Source organism: Perca flavescens, chromosome 11 (assembly GCF_004354835.1).
Source record: "Perca flavescens isolate YP-PL-M2 chromosome 11, PFLA_1.0, whole genome shotgun sequence".
NCBI classification, from domain to species: Eukaryota; Metazoa; Chordata; class Actinopteri; order Perciformes; family Percidae; genus Perca; species Perca flavescens.
Window position 1 is genome coordinate 24,427,357 of NC_041341.1, and position 18,683 is coordinate 24,446,039.

Consider the following 18,683-nt stretch of genomic DNA (forward strand, 5'->3'; position numbering starts at 1 on the left):
ATCACTTTTTGTCCTTTTTATTCGCATTAATTATTGTAATTGGTGTCATATCAACAAGAGAAAAACTGCGTACATCTACTTGACCTTTTAAATACATTTACAGTTGCTGTAGGGTGGAGCAGGAGGTGGGAAGGGGGCACACGCAGATGGGGTATGCAGAAAAAACACAGAAGCAAAGAAACAATTGCAGGTGAGGGCAGTAATTAGGCAGGAGGCAGGATATACCACAAATGGTGGCTGAAAAAGAAACTAGACCACCCAAACACTTTTTTCTAACAGATTTAACAGGTTCAGAGTTCCCTCTGCCTTTTTTATTTTTCTTCATGATTTGTCTTTTTTAATTGGATTTTTCAAAATATTTTTTTCCCAACTTTCTTCTCCCACATATTGCAACAAAACATCCAGATACGTTAGCATACGTTGTAAAACGGCATGGGATCTGCACCAAACGCACACACACAGACAGATTTCAGAGTAGCTGCATCTTCTGCTAAATCTCAGGACGCATTCGAAGCGTCAACAGACAGTCCTGATGAGTCCAACATCAGCCTGTGCTAGCAGAGGAACGTCTGTGAGCTCAATATCTGCCTTTTGCTGTAGGTTTGTGGAATGAGCTCCGGTGTTGATTAGTGTTCTGATGTATAAACAGGCGTCTATATTGAACTACTGAGCAGGTACAACGTGTATGATGCTCTTCAACAGGACTGAGATGCCTTCCTTAGCAACACCAAATCAGCTGTCTGACATTGTCACCAAGCAATACACTGTAAACAACTAATAACTACAAAACATGAACTTGTTTAATCTTTATCCAATAATTGAGGAAATAACTTACTAAAATCCTTTTAGATTACAAAATAGCCTCTTTTAATATTAGAATCAATACATGCTTGTCATAACATGACCTAGTTTTTGCAGTAATGCAATTTTACAGGTATATTTTATAGCCATATTGTCACTTCCTTTTAAAATGTTTTTTTAGGACATGTAGATGGCAAAGAACGTTTTATACATGTTTCTATATATATTTGTTAAATATTTTATATATCGGATGACAAGAATGACTTGCAGTAAGGATACTTGGTTTGTTTGGGGGGGTTTGGCATCCATGCACGCATGTTTACTTAGCGAAATAACACGTGCTGCATGGTGTGCTGGCCACATTACTTCTTATTTAATGTAGAAAAAAGGCTGCAGCTTCTTCAAAACACTGATCCAGGACCAGTTAAGCCAACACCTGGTCCTCCACTTTGTATATATCCCTTAATTTAGGACCAGTGCTCAGACTGAACTATTCTATGCAACATCATTCAAAAAGAGAGAGGCCAAAAAGAAAATGAGTCAGAAATAGCACATATTTGGAAAATAAAGAAGATCAAAGTACAGTAGCTCCTAATTCGAGTCTCTACTTAGAGTTGAGTGATGGATGCTGAAGTGGAGATGTTAAGAGGCTGTGGTTTAGCTGACGGTGGCCTCGGCGTGGCAGGTGTGGGCAGAAAAGTTTGAGGGGATCGGGGTGAGGATGTCCGGGGTGCAAAGCAGGAATCCAGAGATCCAGTGTTCACAAACCCTGCTTGGCCAGAGCTGCAGTCACATCCTCAGCCAGGGTTGCTAACTGCGGCGACTCCAGTACGTTGAGACTGCCGGAGGATGATAAGTGGCTGCCCCGGTGGCGCTGGGGGGACACGGAGCTGGACAGGCCCGGCGACTGAACGACAATCTCAGCCCCGTGGTCCACTCGTGCCTTGGCTTGGTCGCGAAACATCAGCCTGTGGGTCTCAATCTAACAAAGGCAGGTGGTGTGACGTAGGATGTAGAGAAGAAAAACATAATTTTCCCATCACATAGGGTGAAAATGATATATATGTTTCCTCGTGAGTCAGCTTTAGAACAAATGCAAATAGAACAAGTTTAACTTTGGAGAATTGCAGCAGTCTGTTTTCTAGACTTTACTATTTGGCTCTTAAGCCTGTGTTGATTTCAGAGCCTAACTGAATACTTGATGAAATTTGGTGTTTGGATAAACCTCTACATTTTTTTTTTTTTATAGTGGCGTATACTATACCTTTACTGCTACCCTCATAGGCAGATAAAGGAATTCAAGTTTTTGGAAGATTGGCTTGTAGGAAACGCATTCTTTATATATATATATATATATATATATATATATATATATATATATATATATATATATATATATATATATATATATATATATATATATATATATATATTCACTTTACAGGTTAATTGACTAATAAAGGCAACTGAAATTCTATGGACCACAACTCGTATAGGAAATTACACTCAAAACAGTAGGAGGTAGTGTTTCTTATAAAAGTTTATATCTAAACTGGTTAGTAAGAAAATCTCTCAAAAACTTGTTTTCCTTTAAATCATGGCTTGGGAGGATGGAGCTGACACTCACCGTGACACAGCTTCCACCAGGAGTGTGCTGAGCATTTTCCAGGGAACCCACCTTGGCTTGGGCTTTGTCTTTGAAGTCCAACTTCACAGTCTCTATACGCACGTTACCGCCCCCTGGGGAGAAGCAAACGAAGTGTAAAAACTGTACAGACAACTGACATGAAATATCGACTAAGGTTCACATAGCGGTAGCAATTGAATGAAGGTGTCAAGTCAAGGTGGTGGGAGGTTTGCTTATACAAAATCCTGGTCTGTGAAAACAGATCTCATTGGAAAAGTGATGTGTAATGTTGTACTGAAAGAGCTTGCATGCTATGCAAGCCCTCAGTGAATAAAGGTTATGAAATGGACAGAAAGGACCAGCAGATGGTGCTGCAGCACCATCTGGGAGGAGAGATGGGGGCTTTCATTCAGAATCCCTGCTGGTCATGTTCCAAAATCTTTTCAGTACTGTATTAAAAATAGGTCTGCAGTATTACTGGTCAACAGTAATTTTATTGCTTCCAACAGTACTGACTTCAAAGTCTAGTTCGGCCAAATGAAACCCTCTCTGTTCCCCACACACTCACACACTCAGGTTAGAGACACACAGGGAGGCCAGCAGGAATCACAACACCTCCCACTACGGCGCCTGTGGACGGATCCATCCAGCTGTCAATGTAGTTTACTGCTTGCTTCAACAGATCAGAGCCAGACCTTCATCTGACTGGAGTGGTATTTCAGGAGTTTAAAATTAGATTGCACTTTATTGCCAGTTAAAAAACAGACACAGTGTATGTTCAAGTGCAAGTCTTACACCATACCCGTGGGACTCCTTGCTCCCATTTTCATGGGATTTAATAATGATGTCCGATCCACAGGCATTTGCAAATTTGACTTCTTTATCACTTTTGTCGAGGGAAGACTTGCTAGCCACTGCTACTACAGTACTTGTAGCTTTTGGCAGGCTTGCTTAAGCTAGCAGGAAGAGGCAGGGTTAGCTGACCTTTCAACATGCTGGGCCGATTTGTTTTTTTAAGAAGTTGATGAGTTACTTTATAGATTCCATTTACACCTGGCCGAGATCCTATCACAATGCTGATCAGATTACATTCCGATCAAAATGCGCTTTGGATGCTTTTACCTTGCATTACCGTGGGTTTTTCCTTATTCAGATGTTGATTTCATGTTAATGCTAGGTGCAAATGGGGTCCTTGAGTGGGATTTAATGTAATTGTACCAGACAAAGTGGGATTGGATGCCGAGCTCACAATGGTTATCCTATTGTGCTTCTCGCTAAGGATTTGCTGCTCCTCACAGAAATAGAACGGGAGCCAGCTCATGACACATATGGGTTTTTCTATCCTCACACACATTCAGACCTGGGAGATACCTGGTACCTCGCTTCACTTAGACCTAAGCAGTGCTTAAGAGTGCTGTACTTTCTCTTTATAAATTCATATCTCAAGGTAAGAGATTGCACCGACTGTTACCTGGCCGATGATGGATGTTGTCTAGAGATCCACACTTGGAGGTCACGTGGCTCAAGTCAATCTTCTTGTTCTGTATCATCACCTGGAAGAAGCAAAGTCAGGAAAAGACAAGTTCAGAGCTTACAGTTCACAATGAGGTTATGAACTCCCACTGACCTCAAACAATGCTCACACAGAAGATCCAAATAGTAGCTTCTCTTTTCTGAATTATAAAGAAAGGATGTAATGTATCTGATACGCACTAAACTGCAGCTGCTGTTTGAAGAAAATAATTGTGTATCAACTGAAAATTAAAGGCTGCCGTTTTCTCGCATTCCAACACAGCAATATCTAATTGCATGTTATTATTTAAAAAAAAACACAAGCATGAGAGCACAATAGCAGAATACCAGTGACTGTTAAATAACAGTCCTTGCTTTCTGCTGTGCACAAAACTGCTGGTGTCTATTAAACCAACCAAACCAAGATTGAAAACAAGCTATGTGTTGTAACTGTGTCTTGAGCTAAAAATGTTGTGGCACATTCCGAAAACCTGTCAAATATACATCATAATACTGAGGAAGAATGTAAAGTAGGAAAGTATAGTTGAAAGTGGAGATAAGGATATGTGCAGTTATGTGACACACCCTGAGGATCTGAAGAGAAAACCACAGAGAGATATGTAAGGAGTGAAGCGATGAGACAGCAAAAGAAGCGGCGCTATACAGCTTTAGACACAATGAACGGGAAGAGATACACCACATCCTGAGATGAATCACTGGGACACGCCTGTGGTCAGCAATCATTATGCCAAGTCACCGATTTAGTTGATATGACTTGTGTAACCAATGATTTTTCCATTCATTTTTTTCTGCTTTCTTATATACTGTATCCTAAGAGGGGGAAAAAAACGACAGGAAAAATGAGACGATGATGAACAGCGCAGGTCGTGAGCCACGTCACAAACCACAACACCATGAGCACAAAGTACACTATGCGCCATAGCCTGTTCATCTACCAGGAGTCCCTTACACATGCATAACACAAGCAAAGATATGCAGCACGAGTTTAAACAGACAGAGGTGAGATGTGGTTTGTGTCAGCGTGGGTGAACATCAGGCTGCAGATTGGCTCATCCTTTCAGCGAATGTATCTTTATGAAATCTATCAACTGTACTGTTGGAATCTTTCTGCATGATTTAAAAAAAAAAAAACTATCCTAGTAATAGTTTTGGTACTAGAGGCTGACATGATGGGAACGGTCCAATCTGAGTATCAAGTGCATATGTAACAACAAATATAGGCCTACATTAAAAAAACATTAAAATTTGCTTCAGCTGCACTTGGTATTTTTGCACCTTGTCAGTTCTAATAAGAGGTACCTAGAGCTTAAATAATATGTATATTATTATAATATCAGTGGTTTAATATGATATCCAACTTCCATCTTTTTGAGTTATTCAAGAGAACTGATGAAATGTTCAGATGAGAAACCTCTAGTCAAAAATAGACGACCTAGATAAATGAAATAAATCTATATAAAGTTTTCTTTATTAAATTAGAAAACATCAACTGTGTTAATGGCTTTCCAAATGCTAATTTGGGGCCTTCATTTTGTGAGCCAAGACACATGATGCAAACAGAGTTCACTGTGCACAGTGCACTAACAAATGTGAGACCCCAACCAAAATATTATTTTTTATTGGGCCAAATGTTACAGCCTTTGCCTGTAGAAATCTGTATGTTACACTCTCAATTGACAGGTAACGGTCTGAAACACAGTACTATGCTATTCCATCGCCAACATTGTTCTGTTCATTAAGCTGTGGGGATCCACTCAAGTGACTGACCCATTCAACAACTCAGCCCTGTGGCCTTGGCCTTCCCTTGTTTCTTGCCCCATGTTTTTCCCCATGTAAAAAGCTGCAATTAATTGCAATTGTGCAGCTATGATTTAAAGTGAGCAGTACACTTTTATGTCATGAATCACACATTGTGGAGGATAATTAGACAGCTGAGATTATTTTACTTTTATTTTTGGGTGAGGAAGTTTGGTAGTTGCTAAAATCTCTAAACAAGTTTAAAAAGTGTGTTCTGTTTATTTATCATTGACATTTTGGCTCAGTCCGCTGGCTAAAACATGCCATCAACGTCAGATGTCTCCTTAAGTTGAATTAATGATACATAAATAAAAGAAACATTTTTATGCGTAATGATACACGATTTGGAATCGCAAAACCTCTTGGAAGGAAGAAGATACATGTCTCTGTTGCCCCAGTAACCCAGAGTTTCCAGATGCAAATAAAAAGAGGTTTAATGAGAATAGACTATCCTGATGGAAGTGATGTAAAGTCAAGAAAGACCTTTTAATTGTCTTATTGCTATCATCAACGTGAACAACCAAATGTGAATTACTCAGTGCTTCATGCAGCGTGCTGTTGTGGATGAGAGATGTCGGCAAGAGTCTCTTTTGATGCATTTAGAGTGTCTACTTTCTGAGTAAAGTATAATCAAAATAAAACATGCAAGCAAAACATGAATAAAAGTGTTTGTGTGAGTGTTTTTAAGGCTTTAACAGTGTGCCTTCACCAGTCATAGGTAAATATAATATCACAAGTAGAACGCTGCAACAGTCCTGAATGTTATCAAGTGCTGGAGGAGGAGCCATTCAGTGTTTAGTGTCAAAATTCCTTGCAGGACACAAACCACTACTGGGGAATGCTGTGTTGATCAAGAGCAGCGAGCTGCCTTAATGAGTGAGTGACTTAAAAATAAACTGTAAAGCGAGGTGAAAAAGGAAAATGAAACACTGAAAAAACACGACACAACGGAGAAATAACACCGACATGAACACTGAGACGATGGACTTGCGGCCCGAGACTCACGTTTCCACCTCTTGCCGAGTAGCCCCACCTGTCCAAGGACCCACACCTAGACTGAACATGGCTATAGTCCAGCTTAACATTGGGGATGAGAACCTGCAAGGGCGGAGGTGAGGAATGAGGTGGGAGAAGCTATATAAAATATTCTGGTATAGACATCTGAGTTTGTTTGACTGTAATGCACTGGAGATTCTTTTGGGGGGGGGGGGCCCCGTAATATTAAGCCCGGACCCCCCTCTGACCCCCCTAACTGTGCCAAATATTTTCGATCTCAGTTTGAGTGAAGATATTGGTATCATATGAAAATAGACAAACCTAATGCATGACATGCTAGCTTGTTGGGAATAGAGCTAAATAACCAAAGTTAGGCTAAATTTAGGAAAAACTGGCATGGCAATTTTCAAATGTCCTCATTATAAATGTCCTCACCTCAAGATATCTACATGAAAATGGGTTCTATGGGTACCAAAGAGTCTCCCTTTTACAGACAGACCCACTTAATGGTAATCCCATGCAGTTTGGAGCAAAAACCATGCAGTTCTTTGCATACAGCATACATGTGTTATTTTTGCCTATTCTAAAAAAATGTGTATTTTAATATATCTGCATGCATAATGGGGTCCCTAAACAGTTATACAGCATACATTGGGTATGACTGGAAAGCTGAGACTTGTGGATTTAATGAGCCAAATTGTATTCATGTGTGATGATGTTAGTCCCTATAGTACCCATTTCATTGTAGTGATTTTGAAACTTGACCCCACTGTATAAAATTAACTGTTGGGACCTCTAGGATAATCACAGCCCTGAACCTGTATAACCACAAACTAAAGACCTAGAGAATTCAGAGGATGTACATATATCCTTGGTATACTGACAATAGAAGAATTTCTGAGCAGTTTCCAGAACAGAAGTGCTCACCATCCAATCGCAGAAAAATACAATTCTTGCAGAAATTTTCAAAGTCAACATTTTTTGATACAGAATCACAGCATACAGTTTTCTGTGGTGTTCCTCAAGGTCTTAAAGTGGTATTTCTGTGAGTTTTTTGACGATATTTATTAATACTTGAGTGGTCAGAAATGGTTATATTTGGCACCAAGTCTGTGTCTGTGTAACAAATGGTATCAACCCAAAAATTCCTGCAACAACTTATGAGACATAAAAGAACATGAGAATGGCAATCATATGCTTCCATCATAATCTTCTAAGCCTAAACTAAAACACAATGTTTATTACAGATTTATTACTAGAAAAATTTGACATAGCGCTGAGCTGCATCTCAAATTAATCTTTAGGTTCCCAGCTTTCAGATGATGTAAACCACTTCTATGTGGCATATACTGTTGACCTGCTACTTCCCCCTAAAAGACAAGATACATCCTTCTCATAAGCCAACATGAGTTTTTACCCTTCGTGTTAGCCTGGTTTATGTACCAAACCTGGCCTTAGTTTCTGGCTACGTCTGGTGACTCCTTAAGAGGATCCTCTTTACTTTAGTCCCATCTAAAGAGATCAACATTACTGTACATCCGTTAAAACACTTAATGCAACAAAAGGTTCTTTCCAGTTTCTTGCCAAAACTATTTAGTGTGCCTTTCAGTCACAGGGAGATTTGTAGGTAGTAAATGGTCGTGGGTGCAGAATATGATGAAGTTTCAAAAATATAGCTGTGATTTATTTGTTTTGACACAGACTTTGAATCCATAAAGGAATGCAAAACCTTCTAGAAATCTTGACATCACACAGTGTGTCACAAGATGAGACAACTCCACAAGAACTGCTAGTATTTCCTTTATGATTTTGCACTATTTTCATTCAGACTCAAGAAGATGAAAAATAAAAGCAGTGAAAACTAAACCACTAGTTTAGTGTGCAAGGATGATAAAATGTGTGCGCTGCGATGATAAATGGTTCTCTATGACTGCAAGGAGAGAAAGCAGGAGTGATATGCAGACACAGCAGAGTTGGTACAGTACATCACACTAACAAATACATTTTATCCAGCAGCACAGTAAAAGCAATGGGAACAACACTGGGTAGGAGAAAGACTTACATACATACTCTTTCAACGCATTTTTGCGGAAAAAGCTCTAAATATGTCTCAAGGAGAGGAGAGACCATGAGGAGATACACTTAAGCGTACCAAAGCAGTACTCTGAAATACTGTAACACCCAGTATAAGAATATACTGTATAAAACCAAAAGTATAGAATCTGAGTACAGATATACCTCTTAAATATGTAGGACGTAGTAGACTACACGTGAAAAAATAAGAAGAGGACTCTTCAATTTTGAATGAGGTTGTTCAGCAGGAAAGGTTTGTTGGTGGTTAACGGATCATGCATTCATTTCCCAATTAGCACATTGTTTACTGTTGTTGCCTTACCTTGAGTGAGACACATAGTGAACAATTTGTATTTGTATTGCCCTTCTGGTCTTAAGGAAGAGGACAAAGGTTGGTATGTGATAATGGTAGGCTATGCAATCCTGAATGTTGGAGTGAGTAAAACTATAGAGATTAAAAAGGAAGCTGTACATTAGCCTCGTGAGACCGTCCTGATCTCGCGAGCTCCAGTTTTTCACTCGCAGATCAGTCTGGCATCTTGAGATAGAGAAAATTTGGAGCCGTTAGCGGGTTAGGTGGTAATAGACAGATGGTTTATCTAATCAGCTAACCAGTATTTTCAGACAGCGGTCCGGGAACCTGAAATGGTGCCTTTTATTACTAAATTCTTGTTACACAAACGGCAAATATCCTTTACCGACATGTTGTTTGCATGCTGAGCTAACGAGCTATGCTTTGGCTGCAGCAGCAGGGGCGGGCTTGTGGTTGTATTTTCATACGCTTCGTGGATCTGATTGGTTGATTTGGCCCGTCTATCACCAACATAGGTGATAAACAGATGGTTTTCACCCCTTCCCAAAAGTTCTCCAATGGAAAGTTCCCAGATGGATATGCCGAGCAAATGGAGTCAGGTTAGCTGTACATAACCTGATTCATTTTCCAGAGAAACACTCATTTCTTTATGATGATTAATAACGGGGGTTGTTCCTAATTAAAATATAGATGCTTAAGCCCTTTCATTCTTTTGACTACAACCTGTCCACAGTGCAGGACTGTAGATGAACAATGACAGCAGAAGATTCACAGATTTATATATCACGTACAGCATCATCAGACCCATAAAACCTCACATTGCTGGCAGTGTTTCCCACACATAGACTAATTTTTTTTTAAACGCTATTTAAAACACATTCATTCAGCTGCATTTCCTTTCCCTACTCTCCTCCGTCTCTCTGTCACTTGTGTCTCGTTAACACACACACACACACAGCTCCTCCCACCTTAGGGTGTTTGGTGTTTTTAGCCCCCAAAGTCGCCTTCTAGGCAGCGCGGCAATGGTTATGTCAAAGAAGTTATGTTAGGGTTAAGGTGAGGGTTAGCTGCCTGGATGGCAACGCTGGAGGCTTAAAACACCATCGAGCCCACCGTGCACACAGCGTCTGTCTCCATAAAGGAGAGAAGACGGCTGGCGAAATTCACAAGTTCATGAAAGGTTGGTATCTATCTCGTGAACACCTTTACACAATCAAACATTAAAAAGCGCTATCAAAATATTTTATATTCTGAATACAATGTTGTCAGTGTGTTAATGCTGGAGTCCCAACCCGACCCGCTTTAGAAAGTTAACTAGTTTCAAGTTTGCGGTAAAACGCAGTTGGGTTGTCGAGGTCAAAACACTATATAGCAGCTGTGAATCAAATAAACGTATTATAAATAATGTTATGTCATTTTTCACTCTTACACCGAATGTTTGCTGCTTCAATCCAGATGAGTATTGAAAAGTATTTTCCGCGACTGAAAAAGGCACGTGTTGAGGATGAGAACCAGCCTGAACCGGAGGTATCAGTCTGAAAGAGAGCTGAACAGTCCGACCAATTAAATGTAATTAGTTATGTTATTAATTTGTTTACAATATTTTCAGGCTTCAACCAGTGAAAGATGGGGTCAGGGAGAGAGATAGATTTCTTTAGGCATTGAAGTAGGAGAGGAGGACAGTATCTAACAGCGTGTCCTCTCCCCCACCCACCCCCCCCATCCCCCGGTGATACGGGGCAACACCCCCCTGCCACAAATTGCTTTCTAATCTGTGGGAAACACTGTTGCTGTGAGTTGTGGGAAACACTTCATGCTAAATCCTTCATTCCCTTGATGGCATTGAGAAAAAATAAGGGAAGCAGGCAGGTCAAACCAAATTTAATTTGGGTGACATCCAGAATCCAACATTCTACGTGAAGAAAATGATCACCAGCGAAAATCAGAGCCATTACCAGGGAAGGCAAAAGCTAGAATTTTGACGCATTTGACAGTGCTACATCAGCTACTAGTCTCTGGGAATAACTACAATAGCTGGTAGTGAAAACTAAGTACCAAACACAAGACAAGACACAATATGCAGAGTATTAAAGGCTTATATGGGAAACTGACCAAAGAAAAATGATGGCAGTGATTTTATGTGGGTAATATTTCCTTCTTATTTAGCCCCATTCAATGGGAAGTCAAGCCACAGTTGTTGATGGGGATGGTAGGACATAATAAAGTGACTTGCTCAGGGACATTTGAGCGTGACAGGCATTTGCCAGCATATGGTTTTAGTCATCTGGCTCTTCTACAAACATGCGGCCACCTTGGTGCCAGTTGGTTTATTTTGGGTTTTATGGCACTGCTCTCACAGCAAGAAGGTGGCTTAAAGCAGAAGCTGTCAGACCAGTTGCTATGTTTTTATTGGCTGCTCATATGTATGTGAGTACCATATAATGCTTAATAGAATAATTGTGAAGCTAAGATTTAAAAGTGACTTTGGTTAACCCCACACAAAGTGTGAAAAGGGAGACAATGAATTACATATAAGGTTCAAGGGTGAGAATCAAACTGCCGTGGAAAAATAGGGAGTGCGGGTAAAAGACAAACTAAGGTACTACTAAATGATACTAGACCATCAAGCTATCCATGTACACAGATTTGCACAGCACATCAAAAAGAACCTTGTTGCATGTCACTTATGTGGACTTGGAATAAAAATATACAGTAGGAACAAACTAGAATTAAATGATGGTCTTCACAGTTCTCCTCCATCTACTGTAATGATCAATAGGGGGGAAAACAATTGGTCACGACAGAAGGGTACATACATTGCCTCCACGGGGAGAGTGCTTCAGATTATCCTTGGAGCTGCACTTTGCACTCTGCAAGTCCAGCTTCTTGTTTAAAATATGAATCTAGAGAAATAGAGAAATAGCATGGGCCTCTTACATGGTGGATGGAATGAATGCTTGTCATAACACCACACGGAAGAGTCTATAGATTATACTGAAATACAATGCAAAAAAAACAGGTTTCATGTAGATAAATGGCATTCCCTTTACTGTTGCTGGTTTGAGTTTTGATAGGAATAAAAGAATGTATTTAAAAAGTTATCAAAACTTAACATTGGTGCGAGGCAGTCTCGTGCTAAACCCTGCAGCATATGTTTTAATTGTTTTAATTTTCTCACCAACTTTAGTGTCCCACGAGCCAGTGGAACAGACAATCTATCATTCACACTGGTTACTGTTGCGTTCTCATCATGGTTAAGCTAATAAACAGGCCAGAAGCTTTGTGCATTCCTTTAAATGTGAAAATGACTGTGCCTGGAGTGTGGCACTCAAATAAATTGAGAATTCTACTAGTTCAAATATAATCAAATAATTTAATTATAATAAATGAATACATTGAAATTATGCATTCATAAACTATAAATATGGAATTGCAAAATTACATACTTTTACAAATCTTTATTTACTTTACTTATGGGTTTGCCTATCAAATTTCCATCTGACAATTTGTTTCCTTCCTAAACATTTTCTATTAAATAAGCGCTTTATTTAAAAAACGGGCCGCTCGAATCTAAAGATGTAGGCACCTACTGTAACAATTGAATTAAGTTGAACCTACAGAGCAGGAGCTCTGATTGGCTTGATCATGAATCCTTCCTACAACAGCTGTCCAAACAGCTCCTGCTGCTGCTCTGTGGGTTGGACTTCGTTCAAATATTCAAAAATCCAATATCATTTAATTGTGTAAAAGAAAAAGTTAACAGAATTATTAATTGGTAAAATAAACAATGTCAATAAATGTTAGCTTTTTTGCTTTGACTTTATTAATTTCTTATTAAAATGCAAATGTAATCAATCAAGAATGCTCTCTTCAATGTATTAACTGTAATTAATTAGAATAAAACACTGTAAAAGTTTTCAATTATTTCAGTGGCACACTCTTTATCAGGCTTTACATAGTCTGGATGAACAGAAGTATATTTCCAGGATAATTGCCTGACACGGGCCAGATGTCCCTCACCTTTCGCTCTGTGTGTTGCCTCTGTTCGTTTTGGGAAAGAAAAAAAACTTTGAGCTAGCAAGCTACACACTGAAAATGGCAAGTTTTGAAGAAAATTTAAATCGTGCAACAAGGCAGGCCTGCTTGGTTCTTTCGGGGTATGATTGTAAAGATTTACAAAAAGTATGTTTACGGCATTTACCCTCTAGCTGGGATGTTTTGGGCCTGATTGGTGGGGATTGCTATGGACGTTGCTACACACGGCGATACACTGGTAAGAGCAAATTACATTTAACCATGTATCTAGCTAATTTATATAGCTCACGTAACTGTATTGTGTGAACAGTTAACTTCATTTTATAAATTAATTTAATAAATAAATAAAATATGTATTTGGCCAGACCTATCTCCACAGCGCTGTGGAGATAGGTCTGCAATGCAAGACTAGGCTCTATAAAACACATGGTGCCATTATTAACAGTGCTGAGGTGTACCAGCAGGTCTCGGGTCCAGGTCACACTGTGTGCCGCTGACAGGCACAGAGTAACGGAGATGAGGCGCAGCACTGACTTCCAGATCCAAGAGGCCCTGTGTTTGGCCTCTGCTGGCATATTTTGGTCCTTGTGCTTCTATGAGGACAATCATTGAACAGGTCAGTGGCCGGGGCAGATGCCTATTATTGGCTGGGGGAGGCTCACTACAGCTGCTTGGATATTGGAACTACTAGAGATCAGGAGAGGAGTATATTGCTGTCATGTGAACTGTTTTCTGGGTCACTAAAATACTGCATAGTCTACTATGGCTGGAGAGGATTTGACCATCCCTAAGATAATCAAAACCCCCCAGAATACTGAAAACCTAATTGGAATTGAGCTTAAAACATGACTTAATTTCTTAGTTCTGACATTGTGGAAATAGGAGCTTACTGCACAACAACAGCAATATGCTACAGAAGGGTAATTCAGGAACATATCAGTCACAGGGGGGAACAAGACAGACAAGTGGGTTGGGAAGAGGACCACAGTAGAACCAACTTGTTTATTCTCAATTTTCTAACTGTGTGCAGGAAGTTAAAGATGATCTTAGAGGTGGCTTTTGTATTCCATTTCACTATACACTTTCAAATATTCTGCTGTTCGAGGAAGAAGATGAGCAAAGGACAGCAGGGAATGAAATGACCACTCTGCCACCTTTACACACCTTATTCAGTGGCAACAGTGATAACGTTTACATGCACATAATATTCCGTTTTTTTTGCCTTTATTCCCAAAAAAGACAACCGGTGGCGGACTTGTCTGACCATGCGAACACAGCGTCGCTCTTTCAGTCCACCTTCTTGAAAATGTCAGCGTAGCAATGTTTGTGCATATCCAAAAACCTGTTGATATTGAAGTATTTCATAATGTTTAAGTATAGCTGTGTTTCTCCTTCCTTTCTTTTGGGCATGCATCTCTACCGCAGCCTTGCAAACTGTTGGCTGGTTGGTTTGTGTACCACAACTAGAACAACGCACAGAACTGACAGTAAGCCATAAACTATTTCCAGAAAAATGCCTTGTTTGGAATATCCAAATAGAATATGCTGTTTACATGACCTGTATCAAATTCGGAATATTTTCATATTCGGAATAATAGTGGAATAATAGTGTGAATGTAAACATACTCACTTTATAAACCTCTACATGAACTACTCATCTCTGTTAACAACAGCAGATAGTTTAGATAGTTTTAAAAAGACTGCATGATACTTAAAGCAGCATCACTTTGAAGTTTAGCTTGGCTTGGTAACACTTAAAGCCTGGCTGACACCAGACCCTTCTAACTGAGAGTGGGTCTGGGAAAGGTTCATAGACAGTTCATTTCCAAAGGGGCGTCACCAACGGATGCCGCTCAAATGTTTCTGAGCGCATTGGATAGTCCAACCAATCAGCCCAACGATCTGGGTGACGCTGTGCTTCGGTAGCCGTCATGTTGAATGTAAACAAAAAGCTGCTCGCCGTCGCTGTGCTATCGTCGTCGTGTAAAGCCCGCCTCAACGCTCAGCGGTTGTGATTGGTGCCTCGATTTTGGGGACATTGGAAATTTTTGAATGGGCTCTTCGCCAGACTGACTTGCAGAGCAAATCTCAAATTTGCCGGAAGTTCGTCAGGGTTTACCCAGGTTATAACACTTAGGGACTTTGGAGCTAAAATGGTCAAATTGTAGTATTGGTAAATGTGATCCCACATTAATAATGTCTTGAGGAGGATCCTCTGTCTATATTTTCTGCTATTATACTGGTAATAAGCACAGGGGTCCAGTAGTGACAGAAAAGGGACAACAATAACAATGACTGTGTATAATAATATAATAAATCTATGTAGTATTAACGTTAGTTACGTTATTGTAACTCCAGATTCTATGAGTATAGGCGTAGCCCTCTAAGCCACGCTATGGGTTTATCCCTTCGCGCATGCGCAGTCGTGAAGATTATCTTTCCTGCCCTTGCGTGCCGCACGGGCTTCAGCTACGTCCGCAATTACTGTATAAAATAAGGGCGGACCCGTTGCTCTGCTCCCAACATCAGCTTTTTCTTCAGCTAATGCAATAGGAGCAGGTGGCCCGAATCTTAGAGGGCTACGCCTATACTCATAGAATCTGGAGTTACAATAACGTAACTAACGTTCTATTTCGTATAGGCTTTGCCCTCTAAGCCACGCTATGGGTTAGGGCGAAGCTGATGTAGTCAATGCCACCTGCGACAGATCCCACAAGTGGAACATAGAGTAACTGTTTTCCCTTACTGTCACTTTATCTCTCATGTGCCGCCATGGCAACGACCTGTTAGCTGGCTGAAACCCAAGCCGAGAATGCAGGCGTGCATGATTGATGAGGGAAAAACATGATTGATAATTATGGGACGCCCGAGTTCCTCCCAGACACCCAGAGTAGGGGGGAGAGGAGGGGGCAGCATAAAGCGGCACATGTCGTGATTGTATAATAGTGACAAAAACATATACACATAATATATACAATTATACACACGATGGGGCCTCATTCGTCGATGTGAGAAGAGAGGACCAAGTGAGTCAGGGAGGGCCCAGACACATCCCGCAAGTAGAAGAGGATGAAAAGGCATGGAGATGCCCAAGAGGCCGCAGCACAGATTTCGGCCACTGATATGCCTCTGAACAGGGCTGTCGATGTAGACAGAGCCCGTGTAGAATGTGCCCGAATGCCCTGGGGGGGCGCCGCCCCCTCTGCGTTATAGGCCTGGGTGATAGCCTCGCACAGCCAGTGGGACAGGCGTTGTTTCGACAGGGCAGCCCCTTGGGAGTGTTCCCTGTAGTGAACAAACAGCTGCTGTGTCCGCCTTATGTCCGCCGTGCGTAAAACATACTGTGATAACGCACCGGGCACAATCTGTGAGAGGCCTCCTGCGCGTCGCTGTTAAGAGGCGGGGGGAAAAAACCCTGGAGGGAAAAAACCCTCGACCAAAAGGAATTTGTTAAACCTTTTGGTGTGAAGGAAGGGTTGGGCTGTAGGGTGGCTGCGCTCCCGTCCCCTCTGATTGAGAGACAGGACGGCGAGACTGACAGCGCACATAAGTCGCTCACTCGCTTGGCTGATGTCAGTGCAAGGAGGAGCGCCGTTTTTTGGGACAGCAACCTGAGAGGGGCTTGTGCCAGGGGCTCGAAAGGGGGCTTCCCCAGAGCTCGGAGTACCAGGGTCAGATCCCATTGGGGCGTGAGAGAACGCACGGCAGGTTTCTGCCGTCTGACCCCTTTCAAAAAACGTTTAACTAGGGGGTGCACAAAAACCGTTCTCTCTCCATAGCCTTCGTGGCAAGATGAAATGGCCGCCGCGTAGGCTTTGACCGTGGATGGGGCCAAGTCCTTATCTACCAGTGCTTGGAGATAAGTCAGTACAACGGGCAGGGGGCACAATGTGGTGTCTGACTCCCTCTCCGTGCACCAGCGGTGGAAAGCGAGCCAACGCGCCGCGTAACACGCTGTTGTAGAGGGAGCTCTCGCGCTCTGAATGGTGCGCACCACGGCAGGTGGCAAGCCTAACCTCTGCAAGCGTTCCCGCTCAGCAGCCAGCCCCACAGTCGCTGGGTTATCACCGGGGGGTGGGCTATCGCGCCGTCCAGCTGTGACAGGGCGTCCTTGTGCCACGGCAATTGCCAGGGGGGAGCCGCCAGCAGCTGGACCAGCGTCGGGAACCAGGATGCGTTCGTGCGCTCCGGTGCCACCAGGATGACCGACAGGCCTTCCTCCTGGATGCGTTCCAGGAGGCGAGGGATCAGAGGGACCGGGGGGAAAGCGTATAGGAGGGTTCTGGGCCAGGGATGGTGGGAGAAAGCGTCCGCGCCCAGGGGTGGGTTGTCCCATGAGCTCAAGGAGAACCACAGAGCGCTCTGTGTGTTTTCTCGTGAGGCGAACAGGTCCACCTGCGCTTCCCCGAACCTGCTCCACAGCTTTTGAACGATAGTCGGATTCAATTTCCACTCGTTGTGAGAGGGTCCCCCCCTCGACATTAGGTCTGCTGCCCGGTTTAGTATCCCGGGGATGTGGACGGCCCTGAGGGACAGCAGATGACTGTGAGACCACAGCAGGAGGCTCCTGGCTATTTCCAATAGCCGGGCCGAGCGTACGCCGCCCTGGCGATTTATGAACGCCGCTGCTGTGACATTTTCTGTCTGCACCACAACATGTTTCCCTGCTTCCTTCGGGGCGAAGTGCTTCAAGACCTTCAGCACCGTGGACAGCTCCAGGCAGTTTATGTGTGGGAGGGGAGGAGGAGGCCATTCCCCTCCCACCACTTGTGATTCGCACATTCCTCCCCAGCCTGTGAGGGACGCATCCGTGTACACTGTCACGTATGACGTCACTCTGCCCAGGGGAACCCCAGCTGACAGGGTCTGGGGGTTTCCCCAGTATGACAGGTCTGACTGCAGAGAGGGAGGGATAGTCAGCATTCGCCACTTGTGGCGTATGGGGTCGATGTGCTGACGAAGGAACCACCTCTGGATTTTTCTCATGTGGAGAAGTCCCAGGGGTACTACCATGTATCCCGCGGACATCATGCCCAGAAGGCGCATGATAGACAGCGCTGACACCTTTGCGCGGGGCGTGGTGCGCGACAGGAGAGAAAGCAGCGCATGTTGCCTCGGCGTTGACAGCCTGGCCCTCATAAGAATCGAGTTTAGCACTACGCCCAGGTAAACTATCGATTGTGAGGGAACCAATGCGCTTTTCTGCCAGTTTATGGCGAAACCGAGTGTCTGTAGGTGCCGCAGGACTGACAGGGTGTGTAGCGCCGCCGTTTCCCGAGAGGGAGCCAGGATGAGCAAATCGTCCAGATAAAACAGGACTCTGACGCCTTTTTTCCGCAACGGCTGAAGTGCCGTCTCCATGCACTTGGAAAAAGTGCGAGGGGCCAGTGAGTAACCGAATGGCAGTCGGTTGTACTGAAAAGGAGCCCCTTGGACAAAGAAGCGCAGGAATTTCCTGTGTCTGGGGATGACTTGGATGTGAAAGTAAGCGTCTTTCAGATCCACGGA

The 18,683-nt window shown here is 42.6% G+C and overlaps 1 protein-coding gene across 1 annotated transcript in view; it reads right to left on the reverse strand.

The window, feature by feature from the left end:
• Nucleotide 1: 1 nt before the first annotated feature.
• map2 (microtubule-associated protein 2) overlaps nucleotides 2-18,683 on the reverse strand; it is a 120,435-nt gene continuing 101,753 nt past the window's right edge. The window contains exons 18-20 of the mRNA XM_028590463.1: nucleotides 3,900-3,981; nucleotides 2,429-2,541; nucleotides 2-1,783 (exon numbers count right to left, since the gene is read on the reverse strand). Of these exons, the coding sequence (XP_028446264.1) occupies nucleotides 1,562-1,783; nucleotides 2,429-2,541; nucleotides 3,900-3,981 (417 nt within the window). The 3' untranslated portion in view covers nucleotides 2-1,561. The remainder of the gene's footprint in view (nucleotides 1,784-2,428; nucleotides 2,542-3,899; nucleotides 3,982-18,683) is intronic.